General features: G+C 39.1%; 2 protein-coding genes and 1 long non-coding RNA gene across 5 annotated transcripts in view; 1 reads left to right on the top strand and 2 right to left on the bottom strand.

Moving 5' to 3' along the window:
* LOC109960011 (cytokine receptor common subunit gamma-like) overlaps window positions 1-7353 on the bottom strand; it is a 10348-nt gene extending 2995 nt beyond the window's left edge. For 2 of the 3 annotated variants that reach the window (XM_020599827.1, XM_020599829.1), the window contains exons 1-6: window positions 7265-7353; window positions 2993-3180; window positions 2225-2315; window positions 1684-1853; window positions 892-1025; window positions 627-792 (exon numbers count right to left, since the gene is read on the bottom strand). In XM_020599827.1, coding sequence (XP_020455483.1) covers window positions 627-792; window positions 892-1025; window positions 1684-1853; window positions 2225-2315; window positions 2993-3056 — 625 coding nt within the window. In that variant the 5' untranslated portion in view covers window positions 3057-3180; window positions 7265-7353. Of the gene's footprint in view, window positions 1-626; window positions 793-891; window positions 1026-1683; window positions 1854-2224; window positions 2316-2992; window positions 3181-7236 lie in introns of all 3 variants that reach the window. The other variant, XM_020599828.1, reaches the window with a different exon arrangement.
* Window positions 6173-19654, top strand: LOC109960010 (sodium/hydrogen exchanger 6-like). Its single transcript, XM_020599826.1, has 17 exons — window positions 6173-6670; window positions 7321-7520; window positions 8199-8276; window positions 8519-8595; window positions 8748-8860; window positions 9027-9132; window positions 11286-11427; window positions 11707-11812; window positions 12394-12482; window positions 14829-14942; window positions 15300-15411; window positions 16640-16793; window positions 16899-16929; window positions 17024-17100; window positions 17435-17540; window positions 17686-17999; window positions 18623-19654. The coding sequence occupies exons 1-17, from the start codon at window positions 6400-6402 to the stop codon at window positions 18639-18641; spliced, it is 2109 nt and encodes a 702-aa protein (XP_020455482.1). The 5' UTR covers window positions 6173-6399; the 3' UTR covers window positions 18642-19654.
* Window positions 19655-19747: 93 nt separating this feature from the next.
* The window catches only part of LOC109960015 (uncharacterized), a 14680-nt gene continuing 12848 nt past the window's right edge, over window positions 19748-21579 (bottom strand). The window contains exon 4 of the long non-coding RNA XR_002274929.1: window positions 19748-20612. This is a non-coding gene — a long non-coding RNA (uncharacterized LOC109960015). The remainder of the gene's footprint in view (window positions 20613-21579) is intronic.

Genomic DNA, 21579 nt, shown 5'->3' with positions numbered 1-21579 from the left:
AAAGAAAAACTGAAATATCACATGGTCATAAGTATTCAGACCCTTTGCTGTGACACTCATATATTTAACTTAGGTGCTGTCCATTTCTTCTGATCACCGCTGAGATGGTTCTTCACCTTCGAGTCCAGCTGTGTTTGATTATACAAACCTTGACCATGGGAATAGACCCTAGACCATGTCTGCATTTTGGGTCCTTCCTTGCCTGACACCTAACACCTGTTGTCCATACAGGTCATTACATACTGTCCATGGGCTAGTTTAAGGTCTAAGATAACCATTAATGGCTCCTCAATTGTATTTCTGGGTTTGAAAACTAATTTGCCAATCTATATTGTGTTAGAGTGCATATCTCTACCAGAGCTACACACTGTCAATGCCAATTCTACATGATGGAAATCAAAAGATCTTCCTTCCTTTCATGTCCATTTATCAATGTGTTTCACAATAGAACATGCACATTTCTAAGGACTGTATACAAAATAAGAGTAAAATCTAGTCAAATATCTGATCAGCACAATAGTTTGACAGACCCAGGTGTTTTCTGTAATAACTGTACAATGTTCTGGAAAATGCACTTTTGGCAGAGGTTAGCAATTCATTTGCTCAGTACATAAAGGGAATCTTACCTGTGCTGTTGTTGGATCCCCAGACCACAGGCTCACTCCAGTTACTCCAGTATATAGACTCTCCACAGTCTTTCCCGATTCTGCTCCGCACTTGCAGCTCATACTCAGAATTACTGGAGGGCAAGTTGATGCAGAAAATCTGCCTACCACTACTGACTTTAGTATGCTGTGGAAAATAATATGGAGATGAGAAGACAATAGTGGAAACGAAGACAAATTATTGGGCAATGAATGAAAAATGATTAAAACGACTGGAGTTGCCTACCTCCCACTTTCTTTTGTTGGTTCTGTAACGAACATCACTCTCAGCACAGTTTGATTTAGTCTGGTTCCAGTAAAACCACAGGTTAAAGTCAGATCCATTCTTGACTGTCACGTTGACTGGTGGATATAACAAGACTGGAGACAACACCGACCATTCAGTGACAGAGGATGTAGTATAAAATGTGATATAACGGAGAGATGCAAGTGTACATTTACTTATTTTTATAGCTTGCTTCTGTCAAAATATTTGTATGGTATTTCCTTTTCTGGAAAATGACAGATTTAAGGTGGGGGTTTTCAACCAGTGGTCTGTGGCCCCTAGTAGTCAAGGAAGGCATTGCAGATGGTCCCTGATCATGCATTTAATATACATCCTATTTACTATTGTCTATTTAGAGAAAAGAGGATTTACTATCGTCTATTTAGACTTTAATCATGACTCCAGTGACAAGTTCTATAGCCACTTTTTAATGCCTAGTTTTCACCCACCCTGTAGTTTCACTGTAGGATTTTTCTTTTTTTACTCATTTCCATGTATTTGAATAATCAATTTCAAGGAAATGTATAAAATTTAGAAAAGCCAAGGTGAATTTCAGGACTAAAATAGTGCCCATTTGGTGTAGCCATCCTACAACAGTGGTCTTCTGGTTACTGCATAGTCAGAATGGTGGTCTATGGGTCAATTAGTAAAAACCCCTGATTTAAGTTACAGTTGCAGAAGGTGTAAACTCTCCCATCAATTTAAAACAAAGTACCTTCCAATGTTATGTTGCACCTCGATAAATAAGCATACCTTTATTTTTAAGCTCGTGACCCTTCGTAGTACTCTTATTTCCATGTACCAGTGTCGTGTAAAATGACAGGAACCTCTTGTTGTCATTGCCATAGGGTTGCTTACATCCAGTCTTTATGCCGTTCTCCAACACATAGGTGGTGCAGTTAGTTTCTTTGTCATTGTAGAACCTGTGCAGAAATCATTTATTCATTCACACAAAGCACAATCTGCAGCCATATCAACTCTAAATATAGCAGTGAAAGGTAGAGCAGGAATATTGGATGTTGGGAGTTTAAGAGGCAACATAAACAGCCACATATCCTCTCAGCCTCGGAACATCAGTAGTTAAATTTTCTGTTATAACAAGCTGTACTTTCAGTTATTTTCTCTAATTTGCTGCAGCGAGATATCAGGACCTGTATCAGGCATCCAGGACTTACAAGAATTAATGCTCTAACTTTTGAGTAGAAAAGTTCTTTGCTCAGTGTGAATAAGAAACATGTTTCAACCTCCTTTCAGTGAGGTCAGTTTAGTTATGAGGACACTGCCAATTACAAACCAGCTGGAGAAAGTGTAGTTGATGTCTGGAGTCCCCTGCTTATTCCAGGAACATTCAACATATTCAAGGTACACCACCCGACACTCCACATCTGTCAGACACAAGAGGGTATACAGTATATGACAATAAAGCAAGGCAACTTTATTTATAAAGCACATTTCATACACGGAAGCAATTCAAAGTGCTTAGAGAGGTAAGAAACAATATTAAAAATGATCGGCATTAAAATCGGTATAAATGTCATGAGGAAAATAAACCAGAAGTCATTAGGGTTACACTCGTGTAGTAGCGGTTCATTCTCAGGCACATATCTACACACAATGAGGAAATGGCAGCACCGTGTCATCAAGGGGAATTTCTACATGACCGGGAAACTAAGGCTTTACCTTTAAGCTGATTTTATTTTAATAAAAGTTTGATTATTCACTTATCATGGCTTAATTATATTTCAAGGCTGCTGTGCTGTTCTCCAATTTCAAATCTTAGTTTTATGTTTGGGAAAGTAATCAAAAATATAATTAAAGCCACTCAGGTAATGAACAGAGATTTGTTATAAATTACAAATGTTAGAAAATCAATTAACATGTAATAGAGTTTCACATTGTGACATCCACATAGAAAATATGATCAGAGCTGCCATTACGCAAATTGAAAAGCTGCTCACACAAGTTCAGAAAGGTTAAAAACAATTATAAATTGTCCATAATTTAAAAATGTTATTTTAAATGTTAAGCGGAGGAAAATGGATGGATGGATTTTAAATGTTACCTGGTGGTTCTTTGGCAAACACATGTCCAATCAGATAGAGAAGCAGAAGCAGTTGCATTGGCATCGTGGCGCACAAACAGGATACATCCACTCTTCCTCTATGTGTGAGTATCGCTGTGTCGTGTACTTCATATGTTTGTGCTGCTTCTGACGTGACTTTTGTGGGTTTTGTTTCCTGTTAAAGGAAACTGTCAAGATATTAGGCTACAGATTAAGATGAAAGGTTACAATTAAGCCTAATGTAAAGTGACAAACATTTTAAAGAATAAATATAGATGAAACAATAAATTTATATGGTCATCAGTCCCAAGAAAAATAATCTAATAAACAATTTTATAACTAGTTTCTTAGCTCCATTTATGGTGTACATTTTTATAGTGAACATTTTGCATTGCTACATTAGCCATATATATTTGGATTTCTGCTGAAGTACGGTAAGTGAACGGCAGAGCACGTTTGTTTACCTCACTGAAAACAATAAGAAGCTCATCATGTTTCGCCAGAAGCAGAGGAATGTAGTCTGCTGAAAGGTTATGGAAAATAAATGGATTGTGCAGTCACAGAAGAGAGACTCACACAGCTTAATGTACAGAGGGTGACAAATGACTAGGACACTTCACGATGGGTTTTCTTTTCAAGTGTTGGGCTACCATAAGCCACCAGAACAGCTTCAGTGCACCTTGGCATTTACAAGTCTCTGAACTCTCCTGAAGGGATGAACACCATTCTTTCAAAAGATATTCCCTCATTTGGTGTTTTGATGATAGTGGTGGAGATGCTGTCTAACACATCACTCCAAAACCTCCCACAGGTGTTCACCAAAGCTGACATCTGGTAACTGTGAAGGTCATAGCATATGAGTCACGTCATTTTCATACTGGCACTAATAGTGACGATTTACTTATCATGAAGAACTGTTTTTAAAGAACTAATTACTTCCTCTCTCCATCCAATGTCACTATGACTACGAAATGGTAAATGCCATGTTGTTTACCTTTTTAATTAAATTTAACTATGTACCTGGTAAAGAATTTTGGACATAGGCCTATGTTAAGATGAGTCCTTTAATGTCAATGTTAAATGTTAAAAACCTGTGACCTTTGAATATATACACAAGTGTGTTATGTATATGTTGTGTGCAACAAATCAAGTGAAAAATTTGCACCTGAATTTAAATAAAATCAGTTACATGGACAACATGTAACGCCACATTTTCCTTCACTTCGTGCATGTGACAACAGTCAAGTGATACCTGATGTGTGTCACTTAAGTTATGTGGCTTTTGTTTCCTGTCAAAGGAAACCGTTTCAGATATAAAGATTGAGAACATGTATCTACATCTGAAGTGGACAACATGTATATAAATACAACATACCACATACATAGGGTCCCACTTCAGATGTAGATACATGTTCTCAATCTTTATATCTGAAACGGTTTCCTTTGACAGGAAACAAATGCCACATAACTTAAGTAACAAGTATTACCAAATGACTCAGTATACAATAATTTATCAGCATCACATATCAACCCCCACATCATGTGACAAATTTTTAACTTGGCATTTGGTCTGACACCACAGTCAAAAAGAAGTGAAGATCAAATCATTTACAGAGAACTGAGCAGGTTTTTTTTTTTTTGGGTACAGGTGCAAATGTGGTCCTAGTCTGCCAACAAGTTTCTGGTTGATGCGCCTTGGTCGATTCTCTGGAAATGAGTTGAGATTAACTGCTTGTTGACTGTGGCATCAGAGACCAAACATTAAATTAACCTCAACTTACATCCAGAGCTCAGAGGTGATCGAGCTTTTGCTATTGCAGGACCAAGTCTTGTTCTTGCTTGCTTGTTGTCTTATGGAAGCACACTGAGACACTGAGAGCCACTGTAATGGAGTCATATTCCCCGTGTGTTCAACATACCAATAAAGCTGATTCTGTTTCTGAATAACCATTAGGTCTGCCTCAAACTTAGTGGTTTTTTAATCCTGACTGAAAATGTATTTGTACTCTCTTGCTTTTAACTCTGAGTAGTTTCAAATGCCTTGGTTTCCTTTTTATTTTATTTTATTAGTGCTTTTGTGAGGCACATAACCTTTTGTGAATTGGTTAGGCGCATTGTTGCATTTGTATTTAAAACATGCTATATAAAGAAAGTTGCTGAGCTTAGCTTTGGTGCACTTTTTCTTGTTTTCATATTTTTCCTATCTTTGAATTGTACTGTCTCTGTGTAGCCACACACAGTGTTCCAGACCTTTCAGCTATATATTCTGCTACTAGAGTTGTACCAAAGACCAAGAAAAGCGAACATATCACACCATTTCTCAGGTCTCTGCACTGGCTTCCAGTGTATCAGAATGGGGTTTCAAGTGCTGCTGCTTGTCTACAAATCTCTCAGTGGCTTAGGACAAAAATACATCTGTCATTGTTTTTTAGCATATAACCCCTCTCTGGGCCTCTCAGATCATCAGGTAGAAGACTTAAATAGACAAAATGGCTGCACCACAGAGCAGAAACAAACTTCCAGAGGGTTTTTGACTCACTTTAAATCCAAGTTAAAGTCATTTAAGTTCTGTACTGCTTTTGACTGAATCTTAAATACTCATCATGAATCATCTTGCCCTCCTATCCCGTGTTTATGCCTCTGTTCTGCACATTTTACTTGACTTTAAAATGGTTACTATTATTTTAATGATCATTGTAATGTTTTTTGCTGTTCTTTCATTTAATTATTTAATGTGTTGTCTAAAGCACCTTAAATTGTCTTTGTGTATGAAATGTATTATACATATATCTTATCTTGTTAGTGGTTATTTTTACAATTTCTTTGTAGTGGATTTCATTGTACAATCTTGCATTGTGTTATGACAACAAAACTCAACCTTCAAACACCATGAAGGGCTGCTGTAATTACACTGTCTTATATTAGCTATACACATAATAAATTACATCACTGCACTTTGCATGATCTGTAGACCTACTGATTCATTCAAGCATTTTATGTCATTTTATTGACAATTCGCACTTAAAGAGGAACCACTGTAATGTAACCATTCAAAACATAGCGTAATGTACTTTTTCTTCCTTGTTATAATTATTATACTAATTTCTTATTCTAGTTGTTTTATTTTACGTATTTTTGTTTATTTCAATTTTTCGTGCTTGTCTTTTTGCTTGTGTGGGTTGTTATAGTATTGTGCAATTTTGTATTGTATAATGACAACAAGCATGAAACCCTCAAACTCCACGAAACGTCGCTGTTTACGGGGGTGGCTTTTATTTTTGACGAACCGGAAGTCCCCGTGTTTTGATAGAAGAAGCTGTCATTTTCTCCTCTCCTTCAAGCAGTAGTTTGTAATCAGAACCGATGCTATTTAAACATCAAATGTAACAATTTCCCGGACAGCTAGAATGGGATCTACACTGAGACGCCTTCCTGGCGTCACGCCGTCAAATGCGCTCCTCTCACTGCCTTTTTTAATGACATTTTTGTTGGTCGGGAGCCGCGGAGAGAGCAGTGCGAACACCGAAACTGAGAGGATGGCCGAGGAGAGCCACCGACAGGACAGCGCTAATCTGCTCATATTTATACTGCTCCTAACGCTCACCATTTTAACTATATGGCTGTTCAAACACCGTAGATTTAGGTTCCTGCACGAAACAGGACTCGCCATGATCTATGGTAAGACCACTAGTTGGGTAACAGTGAGTTAACCTAACTTGGCGTTAATGCTAACTGGCTATGATGCCTGTCCGTTAACGTTAATTCCTCAAACGTAAGAGATAATGTTAAGCTAATTTGACTATTCCCATGTTTCATTTTACACGGGGGAGATAGTTATGATATAGCATCACATTACAGACTGTTGTATAAGAGTATTATTTATCTAGTATTATACATACTGACGATTATTACTAAATAGTAGGTGTATTATGATTGGGGAATCTTGATGTTCCTTCTTCACAGGGTATGCTATTCTGTCAGCTATCAAAGAATAGTATAAGGTAATATTAGTAACAGCTGTAATGACTGGAAATTATAGGATACTGTTATAACAGTAGCTAGAAAAAAACAAGTCAGCCCCTTTAACTAGTCAGATACCTGCACAGTCATTCACAGTATGCATCCCTCCCATGCAGAATAATTAACTTGGCCCAACTAATATTTGTTTACAAAAGACCCCAGTCTAAATAAAGTATGTAGCACACCCAAATAATCCAAGGCAGGTGTTTTAAATAGCATATCACCCTATTTTGCTGCACAAGGGATCCTTACTAGAGATCCTTAACTGCTCTGCCTCTACTCCCACTCTCTTCTCCCCGTCCTCTAAGGCCTGTTGGTGGGTGTGATCCTGCGGTTTGGCATCCATGTGCCCCAGAGCATGACTGACATGATCCTAAACTGTGCTGTCAACGCCAGTCCTGCGTCTCTGTTGGTCAATGTCAGCGGCCGATTCTATGAGTACACCCTGAAGGGGGAAGTCAGCCGAAGCAAAAGTCACCAAGTGCAGGATGATGAGATGCTGAGAAAGGCAAGGAGATAAACAGATGAAATGTCAAATTTGCAACTGTTAGGAGCCAAACGTCAGCAAATTATGTATTATGGATATACTGTTCTGTGATAAAATACTGCTTTGCCAGTGTGGTTGTATATCATGTGATAAATAGCCTCTACAGACTTTCACATAGGGGGCATTTCCACCACATTTTCCTGGGGAACAGGAACTCATTTCTTCCCGTGTTTCCACCGGACTCAGTTATGCTAGCATTTTCTGCAGCATTATTATTCACCTTGCATTCTTAAAAACCTGCCACTTTTGCTTATGTGGCCAGCGATAATCAGGATGGAGTTTTAGCAGAGGATGACATTACACATGCATATAAATGATGTAAAAGGCACTTCTGATACATCATTGGACTGATTTACTTAATCTTCCTGCGGCTTAAGCTCTGCTGTGGGAACACATCACAATGCGCTGGAGGACCTTTTAGCCTGGAAAAAGCTGCTGGAACCTTTGGTGGAAAATCACCTAAACATTCCCATGTGATCTCTGTCTATAAAAATGTAAAATTGTGGGCGGTTTACTGATTTGCTTACACAAACAGACAATACATTATGCTTTAAAGAAAGTTGGAAAGGTGAGTCAGGTTCATGGGGACACTACTACTTGCAGATAGGTATATAACTTATATCTTACCACTGTCTCCAGGTGACATTTGACCCAGAAGTGTTTTTCAACATTTTGCTGCCTCCCATCATCTTCCACGCTGGTTACAGTCTGAAAAGGGTAAGAGGTTCAAAGGGATTTATCATTCAGTATTTGTGGAAATATGAATTGTATAAATAATTTAATTTAAAAATATAAGCTGTTCTTTTATAGAAAATTCTTAAGTATTTTGCATATGATTTCTTTCACATATTTAGGTTTGTTTTTTAGGATTACAGTGACATTCATCTGTATTTCCCCAGCCTAACTACCACTGTTAGATAGCTTCTGTTTTAATGAATCTGTGCCCTTGTCTGTCTCAGAGACATTTTTTCAGAAACATCGGCTCCATCCTGACCTACGCTTTCATGGGAACGGTTATATCCTGCTTTGTTATTGGGTAGGCCATTAATTCATCTCTGAACTAACTTCAGAAGTAATGTTTTGTTTTTACCATTACATTTAGACTGAAATTTGTAACCCAAGATTTTACTTCATTACATCAAGTAAGTTTGTTATGCCACACTTTGACTTGTACGTCTTTGCTCTTAGGTTGGTCATGTATGGCTTTGTGTCCTTCATGAAAGCTGTGGGCCAGCTAGGGGGAGAGTTTTACTTCACCGACTGCCTGTTCTTTGGGGCCATCGTTTCGGCAACAGACCCAGGTAGGCAGTGCCATGTTAGCTGTCACTGTCCACACCTTCTGTAACAGTGTATTAAACAAAGAGGCAGCATAGCACTGTATCTTTGTGCTTATATGACATTGACTGTTGGAAAACTGTTCTCCTGTACTATATTCATGTAATTGCTTTTTCCTCCTGTATGTCACAGTGACAGTGCTGGCCATCTTCAATGAGCTGAAGGTAGATGTAGACCTGTATGCTTTACTCTTTGGGGAAAGTGTCCTCAATGATGCTGTGGCCATCGTCCTCTCTTCGTAAGCATTAATTAACAGAAATAAGCATGCACACAGAGCAGCATCACTTCTGTTTTACCACAGCAACAGTAGTTCCACATTAGGGACGCACCGATGCAGATACCAGAATCAGGTGTTGAGTCCGATACCACCCTCTGCATGAAAATGGGTTCAATTCTTGTGGACTTGGGGGCTGAGATGAGCAGCTCCTCTGCAGCAGAGCAGCTATGTGTCCAGCAGAGAGGACAGGATGAAGCCACAGACAGTCAGCAGTTTAACATAAAAACAGGCAGCCTTGTTAAATTAAACTTTAAAATATCTGACTGTGATAATGTGCAGCCCTAAACTATGATGTTCTGGTCAGGCGGTTGTGAAATCATTACATCCTAACACAAGGCAGCACTCCTAAAAAGGTTCAAAATCTACTGTATGCTGTGTAGCAGGCTACAGCAGTTCAGTCAGAAACCTTTCAGATAATTTGCACAGCCTCCTGTTGCATAAGATATTCTATTTAATCCAAATCATAAAATAAATCTCATGAAATTAAACTGTCTCTGAAGTCATTGCACTTTTGTGGCGATGTTTTTTTTACACTAGAGACATTGCATCATTAAGTATTCAGTGTTGGCAAGCACTCAAAAGTAAGTATTCATACTTGTACTTGGTCTGAAAAAAGTGGTATCGGTGCATCCCTATTCCACATTATGGAATAGGTTCACTTTTTTTCAACTCTATCTCAAACCAATTTATAATAATCATTGTAGTAATCATTCCTCTTGTGTATACAGGGTGTGAAGAGATCCATTCCTAACACGTTTTGTTTGGAAACAAAATACATTACCCTTGTTCTGTGCAAAAATGTGTTGATAATAAATTCAGTTGAATCTTATGTGAGTCTCCAGCAGTTACAAGGCTATACATTTGGAAGATACTGTACCTGCTTCTTTTTGTCTGACTCTGACTGTTGAACCTTCACATTAGCTTCAGTTAAACTTGATTTTTACATAGAATGACTGGATTTAATCTCCCATCACTTAAATTAAAATTGAATTAGGAAGGGATCCGTTTGTGGCCTGTATGGACACAGTATGTACATAGGGGCATGGGAGTATTGTTTTAAGACAGATTTGAAGAAAAAAAAAATCAGAACCTGTCATTTAATCCTAGTTCTGATTTGCTGATTCTGTCAAAGTCAGCTATTTGTGTTGTACATTGCACATGAATGGACATTAATGTTACTAACATCAGTCCCTGTCATTTCACTGCTTACCTTCCTTCACCCATCCGTGTCATTCATCGCCTGCCTGCACGTATGTATGTAGTGTTCTCCTCCGGCTGGAGAAACAGGGTAAGCAGGGAGCTGGTGCCGTGCACTCCCCAGGACACGATGGCCCATATGGGCCTGAGGGGGCAGAGGAATGGCTGGGAGAAAACCAGACACTGGCTCCTCAGTTTGGGTTGGTGGGCTGTTTTCGTGATGGTGGTGGCATAATTAATAGTAGTGTGATTATCTCAGCTCAGTCAATGTAGTGCTGATTTTTTTTTTTTTTTTTTTGGAGTGTAGACCTGAACCACCATTAGGATGCTCAATGCCCTCCCCTTCCCTTCCCTGACCCTGCAGCCCTTTTGTATCCATTCTTTGTATCATTTTTCAGTTTTGTCAATGGTTTATCAACCTCGTAAATGAACAAAAAAAAAGCATTTTTAATCAATTCTGGTAATGTAGGTGTGCAAAAGAGTTATTACTGCCGAATATTAGTACTGCTGTTATGCTTTGTTAGTCTTGTGTTAAATGGGAGCTGCTACTCATAAACAGGTAGTGCCTGAACTGGCTGTTTCTGTACTTATTAGTATGTGCTGGATATCAAATAAGATTTGAGAAATCAAATTTCAATTAAGCATGCAAGATTCTGATAAGGTAAACCCAACCTCAATCCACGTGTGATCCATCTTGGTTATGCTTTCTAATCAAATTCTGGTAAATTTAATCAAAATCAGAACTGGATTTGGGTTGCTGTGGGTTTAACTTGGTGCCTGACTACATCTGACACCAAAACCTTTCTGTGTGTCTTTTTTTGAGCATGTGTTTAACTTTTGACCAGTTTCCCCTTCTGGATGTCTAGTTCCTTTTTCATGTAAATGTTTTTATTTCTGTTTTTCTCTCTGCTCTTCAGCTCCATTGTGGCGTACCAGCCTGAAGGAGACAACAGCCACAGCTTTGAAGCCATGGCCATGTTGAAATCCTTTGGCATTTTCCTGGTCATCTTCAATGGATCCTTGGCTCTTGGAGTGGCCACTGGAGTCATGACTGCTCTTATATCCTTTCACCTGTTTCTTACCATTAAGTAATGTACATTTATATGCACAGGTATGCTTAAAGAGCAACAGAACAACACTACAGGATTTAAAACAGTTACCCTACTCTGACTTGTATTGCTGTGTAATAAAATGGAACATATGATTGTCTTGCCTAGAAAATGTGGTTCACATTTAACACAGTACATTTCTATGTTATTGGTTTCACTTGTGAAGGCTGCAGGTGCACTGCAGATATGCTGGTTTTTGTTTTGCTTCTTGACTTTCAATTTTTATCACGTGACCAAGTTCACTAAGCTGAGGGACTTCTCCCTTCTGGAGACCGCTCTCTTCTTCCTCATGTCCTGGAGCACCTTCCTGTTAGCCGAGGCCTGTGGCTTCACAGGTGGGCTACACCTGCACCCAGGACTCGTGCATACAGTTTAGCTGGTGTCGGTTTAGGCATCTGATTTAGATTTATTGCCAGTCTTAGGCCTTTGACAAAAATATACATTACTTCTTGTGATATTATGAGCATTTGATTTTAAAATAGGTAATAGTAAACAATAGACAGGTGACTCTAGTTCTACTTAATTATGATTTTATCAGATTCATCTAAGGTTAGTCATTTTTCCCCTGTGTTATGAAACCAGTACTGTGACCTTTCACCAAGAACTGGTGTATTTTTAGCAGTCTCATGTTTTGTTCTTACAAAATTTAACGGCCTAAAAATGAACCATTCACCCATTCAGACTATGTGATTTACATGCATTAGTTACATCTGAGCTAGGCGTTTCTTTCCTAAATCACAAGATTAGCCTCAGACACAGGCAAAGGTTTTTTTTTTAAATGTTATTTAAGGGTGTAACAAATATTCTTTGTCTGTTTTCACTGACAGAATTAATGCTGCTCTTTGAATACTTGTGACTTGCATGTAATTCAGCGTGTTTTGAGTAATGCTGCGGTAACTCTGTGTGTTGCTTTTAGGCGTAGTAGCTGTGCTGTTCTGTGGGATAACTCAGGCTCATTACACCTACAACAATCTCTCTTCCGAATCTCAGGACAGGACCAAACAGGTGAAATGCTTTCACGCTCATTATTTGTGGCTAGTATATTAAAACATCTCTAATCACTGCTTTGCAACACTTTACACATTTTAGAAAGACAAATATTGCCATTACTAGTACATATACCTTCCATCCATTGATTGTGCTCTTCAGGCTGTAGAGGTTTGGTGTTTACAGTCTTATGCAAAAGTTTAGGCACCCCTTGATACATAACAGATTTTGGTGATTTTTTATTTGAACAGATGTTAACACAGTTTCTCTTGGAAATGGAAAAAATGCACAATATTTTCTGCAAACAGTGATGCATAGTTACTTCTTATGCCATAAATTGAACAAAAATAAAAAATAAAAACATTATTATGGCATGGTGCAAAAGTTTGGGCACCCTACACAATCAGTACTTAGTAACACCTCCTCTGGCAGATATCACAGCTTGCAAACGCTTTTCATAGCCAGCTAAAAGTCTTTCAATTCTTGTACTTGGGATCTTCTCCCATTCTTCCTTGCAAAAGGCTTCTAGTTCTGTAATATTCTTTGGTCGTCTTGCATGCACAGCTCTTTTAAGATCTACCCACAAATTTTCAATGATGTTTAAATCAGGGGACTGTGATGGCCATTCCAAAACCTTCAGCCTGCGTCTCTTGAGGTATTCCATAGTGGATTTCGAGGTATGTTTAGGATCATTGTCCTGTTGTAGAAGCCATCCTCTTTTCAGCTTCAGCTTTTTTACAGATGGTGTGATGTTTGCTTCCAGAATTTGCTGGTATTTAGTGGAATCCATTCTTCCCTCCACCCGTGCAATGTTTCCTGTGCCACTGGCTGCAACACAACCCCAGAGCATGATAGATCCACCCCCATGCTTAATAGTTGGCAAGGTGTTCTTTTCATGAAATGCTGCTCCTTTTTTTCTCCAAACATGCCTTTGCTGATTGTGTCCAAAGAGTTCTATTTTAACTTCATCAGTCCACAGCACTTGTTTCCAAAACGCATCGGGCTTCTGTAGATGTCCTGTTGCATACTTCAGACGTTGGATTTTATGATGGGGACGCAGATAAGGTTTTCTTCTGCTGACTCTTCCATGAAGGCCTTGTCTGTGCAAGCATCGCTGCACAGTGGAACGGTGCACCACCACTCCTGAGTCTGCTAAATCTTCCTGCAGGTTTTTTGCAGTCAAATGTGGGTTTTGATTTGTCTTTCTGACCAGCATACGAGCAGTTCTGTCCGAGAGTTTTCTTGGTCTTCCAGATCTCATCTTGACCTCCCCAGTTCCCCTGATCTGCCATCTCTTAATTACATTTCTTACTGTGGAAACTGCAAGCTGACAACGCTTTGCTATCTTCTTGTAGCCTTCTCCTGCATTGTGGGCATCAATAACTTTCATTTTCAGGGTCTTACACAGCTGCTTAGAGGAACCCATGGTTGCTGGGTGTCCACAAGTGTGTGCACAAGGTTTGAAGAGTCAAGGTATTTGTACAGCTTTGAAATTGGCATTTACCAATGACAGCTGTTGCTGTGCATCAGATCTAATGAGCTGATTAAGGTCTGAAACCTTGTGAGAGACTTTGAGACTCTGGAACTCTTAGGGTGCCCAAACTTTTGCACCATGCCATAATAATGTTTTTATTTTTTATTTTTGTTCAATTTATGGCATAAGAAGTAACTATGCATCACTGTTTGCTGAAAATATTGTGCATTTTTTCCATTTCCAAGAGAAACTGTGTTAACATCTGTTCAAATAAAAAATCACCAAAATCTGTTATTTATCAAGGGGTGCCTAAACTTTTGCATAAGACTGTATACCTTCCATCCATTGATTGTACTCTTCAGGCTGTAGAAGGTCATGGGAGGGCTGGAGTCAGTGGTAGCAGACACTGGACGAGAGGCGGGGTACACGCTGGACAGGTCGCCAGTCTATCACAGGGCTGACACACAGAAACAACCATTTACACACAGATAAAATCCTCACAAGAGAGGACGTTTTGAAATATCTGTGCTTTAGTACAAATGTCAGTTTTGGTTTTGTTAAGTTGAAGAAAACCAACAAACTGTCATTTATGCACTGAAGCAGAGAGCTGATAGACCTGATGGTTGCAGATCGCCGTCATCTGGACACTGCTGAGCATAGATAGTTTTTAACAATATCACCTAGTGGAGGAATGTAAAGGCTAATAACACTGACCCCAGCAACATAATGTATCACCACATGACAAAGTGAATGCTTGCAAAGTTTACAACAAACATCCCCAGTGCAACCTTAGATCCAAAGTGACATGAACGCAGTGTGAAAGTTTCAGTTTTCCTTCTGTCTGTTGACATTATTTACAGTACTGTATATGTTTGTGTTTTCCCCACCAGTTATTTGAGCTGCTGAACTTCCTGGCAGAGAACGTCATCTTCTCGTACATGGGCCTCACTCTGTTCTCCTTCCAGTCACATGTTTTCAACCCTTTGTTCATCATTGGAGCCTTTGTATCCTTTACTCTGCACCACACAAACAAATCTAGGCCTTTGTGGCACTCCAGAGATGACAAACAGATTTGTTCCACATTACTACCAATTGTTCTTTTAGAGTAGTAAATGATGCTGTTCATTCATGGTCCCAGACAGTTGATTACTGCTCTTATATTTACAGTACAGTCTGTTGCCATTTCAAAACATATGTCATGATTCTAATGCTAGATACTGGCACCAGTACTGTTGCTAGTATATTTTATTCAGTCTTTCGGGGATCCCAATAATAACAGAACAAGTAGAATTATTTTCCATTCCAACCTGCCTGCTATGTAGATCCACTGTGTTGTGTCCTTGACCTGCTGTGTGGTATAGCTGGCAGTGTTTCTGGGCAGAGCAGCAAACATTTACCCTTTGTCCTTCCTGCTCAACCTGGGCCGCAAAAACAAGATCAGATTCAACTTCCAGCACGTCATGATGTTTGCAGGTATGTAACGTTCTCTAAAGTTTCTCAGGCTTGGATCCAAACTGAGTAAACTATTGCTAACCTGGCACCTGGTTCCATCAAAAAAACCTGTCAGTGCAAGTTTAAAAACATTAGTCACTAAGTCTGCTTCTGTACCGACAACACTTCTACTCAGAAACAGTATCGTTATTAACATCCCCTGGCATTTACTGTCGAAACAGGCTAATAACAGAAATCCACAACATGTCTCTGCTCATAATTGTTTCCGTGTTTAAACCCACAGGGTGATTTCCTTAATTATTCAGAAAAGTTCAACTGTTTTCTCACAGGACATTCTCTAAACGTTTGATTTTTTTTTTTTAACATACCTCATTAGCACTGTTACACACTACGGTGATAGACGCTTATACAACCAGCACTGAGAGGAAAAAACAAAACACCCATATCAGCATACTGTGCTGGTTACCAAGTAACTGCAGTAGTTAGGAGAAAACAAACCAAAAACCGCGACACTCAGATAAGCTGAACAGGTTCTGTGACTCTGAGTTAATGCTGCAGTCATCAGGTTTTCACACCCCTTTACTTTTTGAAGTTTATTGTATTTTAGGTTTAATTTTAAATTCAAACTACATGTCAAACAACAATGTCCATCAAATTCTCTTGAGACTTCTCTGACAAAATTGTGGTGAGGCATAGATCTGAGGCTCTGAGTGTTCGCAGGAGCAAAGTGGCCTTAGTCATTAGTTTGAAACCACCAGGACTCTTCATAGAGTTGACCAACCAACCAAAGTAATCAGGCAAAAGGGGCCTTGATCAGGAAGGTGGCCAGGAACCCAAATGTTACTCCAACAGAGCTGTGTGCTGGGACCTGGAGATGGCAGTTCAGACAGTTCCAGTCTGATGGAGCATGTGAGGAGTTGTCAGGAAGAATGGGATAAACTGCCCAAATCCAGGTGTGCAAAGCTTGTAGAGATTGAAGCTGTGATTGCTGCCAAAGGGGCTTCTACAAAGTACTGAGTTAAGGGTTTGAATACTTTAGTAAACAACAAAACAGGTTTCTGTTTTGTTATAATGGGTTATTGAGTGTGCACTGATGGAATATTATATCTACAGTACAAAGTGTGCAAAAAGTGAATGAGTGTGAATACTTTCTGAAGCCACTGCAAACTCAACTCTGGGTTCCTCTCACACTGTTCATCGGTGAAACGTGTTCTTGTCCTCACACCGTTGTATCTTCTCTCATCGTCAGGTCTGCGTGGAGCAATGACCTTTGCCCTTTCTATCCGAGACACAGCGACTTATGCCCATCAGATGATATTTTCAACCAATCTCCTCATTGTCTTCTTCACTGTGTGGGTCTGTGGAGGTGGCACCACACCCATGCTGTCCTTCATGAAGATACCGTAAGCCTGTGCATCTGTAGATGTTTATCTCTCTGTCTGTGTTTTTCATCCCCAATATTCAGTGTTTTTCTGTCAAATTCACCATAGCTACTTTTTCTCTTTCAGGGTGGGTGTGGACCCCGATCAAGAAAACTCTGTAAGTAATCACTACAGATTAAAATCTCTTTATGTTTTAGCAAGAATGCTTCAGTGATGGAAGAATAAATATTTCTGCTTTTTCTGCTTAACAGAGTTCTGGGTCACAACGGAGGAACAACAAACACGAGAGCGCCTGGCCCTTCAGGATCTGGTATAACTTTGACCACAAGTATCCTTTGAGCCATGGATCACGTATTGGAAACAATGTCTTTAGAACTTTAAATGCTATGTACAACTTCAAACACTAGAGGGTGCTCTTTTAACAGCAGTAACTAGACCCATCTGTACATGCAGGTTAAAGATAAGACAACAGAGCTATGTGAAATGTGGTCAAGTTTCATGATAAGGTACTTATAAAGTTTTTTCTGCACAATATTTCTTCAGTTTTTGTGGGTGAAAAGCTGTATTGAATCAGAATGGGTAGAGCTAGACTAGATTGCTCACTAATTAGCAAGTAAGTGTCTTTAAAATGGTTTGGTCCTTGACAGAAACTTGTTCACCAGCTACCTGAAACCCCTCCTGACCCACAGCGGCCCTCCTCTCACTGCTACTCTGCCGGCATGTTGTGGCCCGCTGGCACGATGCCTCACTAGCCCACAGGCTTATGAGGTCTGGACACAATAACACAGTTAAAATGTCACTTTATTACGTCCTCAAATAGTAACTTGTTTGACCACATAAAGTACAGAGATTTGCAAATTGTATGATTTTACTCATCTTCATTTCTGTGTTCTTGCCCCCCACCCCCCACTAGAATGAAGGTCAGCTTAACGATGATGACTCTGACTTCATCCTGAATGATGCCAGCTCCATGTACGCTGATGTCACCGTCAGCACGGATGCATCTGGATCATATGCTGTCAACTGCAAGCGCTCCTCCATCGCCAGCACTGGGGTCGGCCCGTCTGACGAAGGTCTGGATCATGAGCTCACCTTGGCAGAAAATGAAGTGGCAATCAGGGGCACCCGTCTTGTCCTGCCCATAGATGACCCAGTAGAGCCCCCAGCCACAGTCACCCTGCCCCCGCCACCCTCTCCACCACACTCAGAGCCACACAGGCACAGAATGTAAGAAGGCTTGGCTAACAGGACGCAGTTTGTTGTTTCAGAAATCACAAATCATCTCAGTTGGTTTCATAAGAAAACCGTTTCTTCCATGCTGACAGGGCTGCCTCTCTAACATGCAGTTTTAAAATAGTCTCCTCTTGGTGACAAAATTGGGGTGAGCTTGATTTACATCACCTTTTGGTGAATTCCTGTCATCTTGAATGTGAACACACTCTATTTAAGCTAAGGTACGGTAAATCAAGAGCACCTCCAGTTTATAGATTACTTAAAACTTCAGCAAGATGCAAATTTAGCCACCATTTGAAGAGACTTGCAAAATGGGAGTGTAGTATTGCTGCTAAGTTTGTACTACTGTGTTGATATGGCAGTGCTGATACTGTATCTGACCTCTCTGAAGGCCCCATACTCCTCCTGGCTGTGTGGGGTGATCACTAAAACTGTTTTATATACAGCTTACGCTTTTCTCTGTGGTGAAGTTGTGCCTGATCAAAGATATCTGTCTAGCTCCTTAGAGTGTTTATAAGATAATCTTCATTATGTATCATACAGGGCAGTTCACTCTGGTACCACTTAAGGAGCATTTAGACCAGAGGATATTACTAATCTCATTAATGTATCCACAGACTGGTTGACTTGACCTAATGTTGACCTCCTGCTCAAAATTCACTGGTGGAGAAGGCTCAAAAAGGAGAAACCCTGGATTTTGATTGGCTAAGAATGGAGCAACAAGACGAGGACAGTGGCCTCTTCATATGAGCGGTACTAAAAACAGCAAATATTTTCCACAACTAGACTGTGGGTAAATTTGCTATGAATCAACTAGTTAATGGACAGAAAGCTAAATGGCAGTTACTTTAATTTGCAAGCCGTTTGTTGAATTGTCTCTTATGTTGCTGTTTCATTTTTCAAGTAAAAACACTGAACACTGGTTTCAGATTCTCAATTTTGAGGATTTTCTGCTTTTCTTTGTCATATATGGCAGTAAAGAGAATACCTTTGGGCTTTGGACATTGTAATTGGCATTTGTCACAGTTTTTGTACAGCACACTATTCCGATAGACTAAAGAAAATCAGATGAATCAGTAAAGGGAGCTTCCATTACAAAGTTTAGGAGCATCTCTGCTATCCTAAAGTTCAGCACTGCCTGCCTCTTCTCGTCTTTTTAATTAATGATGTATTTATTTAACTAAAATTATTTATTTATATAATGATTTATTTTTTGTGGTGTGGCATTAATGATTCTCTTGCCTTGATCTTAATAGGACTGCTCGGTGGTGAAATGCTGTTGTTATGCACGTTTTCCTAAAAACTACTCCATGCACATTGTACAGTAGGGAATTCATGAGGGAAGTGGGTGTTCATTCCAGGAGGTTGTTGACCTCTACAGTGTGCGCATGTTAAAGCTATCTCCTCCCTGTACTGTAGCAAATGTTTTGTCTTTATACCTGGAAGCTGCAGGTCTCCTGTGTGTGTATTTACATGTGTAAGTGTGTGTGTGTGTGTGGTGAGTGACTGATGCGGCCAAATCTACTGATGTGGTTATTAGGGCTCACGTCTGTATCTGGGCTTTCTGTTGTCATCTAGTTTAATCTTCTTTCTTAAAGGAAAAAGTAACTGTTGTGTGATGTTGTATTATCAAAGATGACTCTGAGGGCTTCCTGAACTGTTTGGAATTAAAGTGCCTATAATGTAGATTTGTACATATTTGATTTGCTAATGTGTAGTAAGATGACTCTCTTTGTTTTTTGTTTTTTTATATGAGACTAAGCCCTTTAATTGTTCCTTATTGTATTCCCCATATAATTTGGCAAGTAGGTGACCTCCTGCATTGTAACTGTTTGTTTTTGGTGCCCAAAACAGTGCAAACTAAATGCCACTAATAGTTTGTAAGCTCTTAATTATTTTGTGAACAGTGTATTTAAAGAAAATGTGTACTTTATCTAAAGTACATGTGGTATTTTAAATGAAACGAGTAGGGTGAATTTGAATTTGAAGACCAATATAAAGATGCTAGCATTCATGAGGATGTCTCTATTTACTGATACAGTGTTTGCCTGTGACCCGGCTCGTCTGTTACAGTTCCTACCTCAGTGAGAGGTTTTTGGCACTGAGGCGTCAGTCGACTGAGATCCTTGTTTGTCCTGTTTTCTGCTGAAAATTGTGAAAATGTTTGACTACACTAAATTCTCACTTTATTAGGAACACCAAACTAAAACTAATGCAGTCTAATGAGGCAGTCTTGCAGTAAATCCTCCTTCATGAATGAGATCATGTTGCATCATCTTTTTGGAGGGTGTAGTTTGTGCTGAACAGTACTTCATTACTGTATACTGACAGGTGTTTCTATTATTTTGTCCACCCCATTTATATCAGTGAGCCTAGGCTAAATAATAGAATTACCCCTCTGCTTTAGACTGCATTTATTATAGAGTGAATGTTTCTATTTTTTGTAGAAACTGTTCATGACATATATTTGTGAAAAGTCCACCTGCGCATTAGATCTGTGTGTGGATATTCTTAAAATGTAACGTATGTTAAGGAGAAAAATAATAGATACCTTTCTGTGTAGTCCTGGAGTTAAGGGTATCCTCAGTCAGTCATCATGCAAGTGTACTGGAAATAAATAAAAACACTGCATAAAATTAATGGCCTTTGTTTAAATTCTGTTGCCACAACATTACCTTAAAGGATAAGGCCAGCCATTTTCTATATTAACAGTCTTTTCAACAGTCCCCATATAGAGACTAAAACCAACAATGAATTGCCTCTGCGCATGATCAATGTCTGTCAATCTGTCAGTCTTGGATTAATTTATTCATTAATTTATCCTCATATATGCACACAACACTACACTGGGTGCCATGTTTTTTTTTTCATTATTAAACACAAGACCCTGATATTTGTTTAAGAATATCTTGAGATCTTGTCCATGGGCCCTTGACTCTTACTTCAGATCAGTGGCAGTTCTACATTGAATTACTCTCCGGGTGAGACCCCCCTCTGAGCCACTGCTTCAGATACTGTAAAAAACAGTGGTGGAAGAAGTACTCAGATTGTAAACTTACTGTAAGTAAAAGTAGCAATACCACAACGTACAAATAATCTGTTACAAGTGAAAGTCCTGCATTCAAAATGTTACTTAAAGTGCAAGTGTATTATCATCAAAACATACTAAAACTAAAAATACTCAGTATGGAGAATAACACATTTAACATTCATATCTAATATATTACTGAACTGTAGTTATTGATACATTATTACTGATAAACTCAACATTCAAAGTCGCAGTTGGCAAAGGTAGAACTAGTTTTAAACAAGCTATATGCCTATAATTTGAATTGGACAGCTTGTGAATGTTCCACCAAGGATTTGATTTGATTTATTCATTCAAGCATGTAAAACAGTTGATATGTCAACACATGTAATTTCACACATATCCAACAATAATAATCCAATATCAATTTACTTATACCTAGTACATGCTTGAACGAAGTAGGAAGAAGTTAGACTTATCTAGTCCTACCCCATGACATCATTTTACAACTTTTAAATCCTAAGCAATATCTCTAGATAAATAATT

This window comes from Monopterus albus, unplaced genomic scaffold, assembly GCF_001952655.1.
Source record: "Monopterus albus unplaced genomic scaffold, M_albus_1.0 scaffold42.1, whole genome shotgun sequence".
In the NCBI taxonomy this organism is placed as follows: Eukaryota; Metazoa; Chordata; class Actinopteri; order Synbranchiformes; family Synbranchidae; genus Monopterus; species Monopterus albus.
This window is presented reverse-complemented; position numbering and strand designations above follow the sequence as displayed.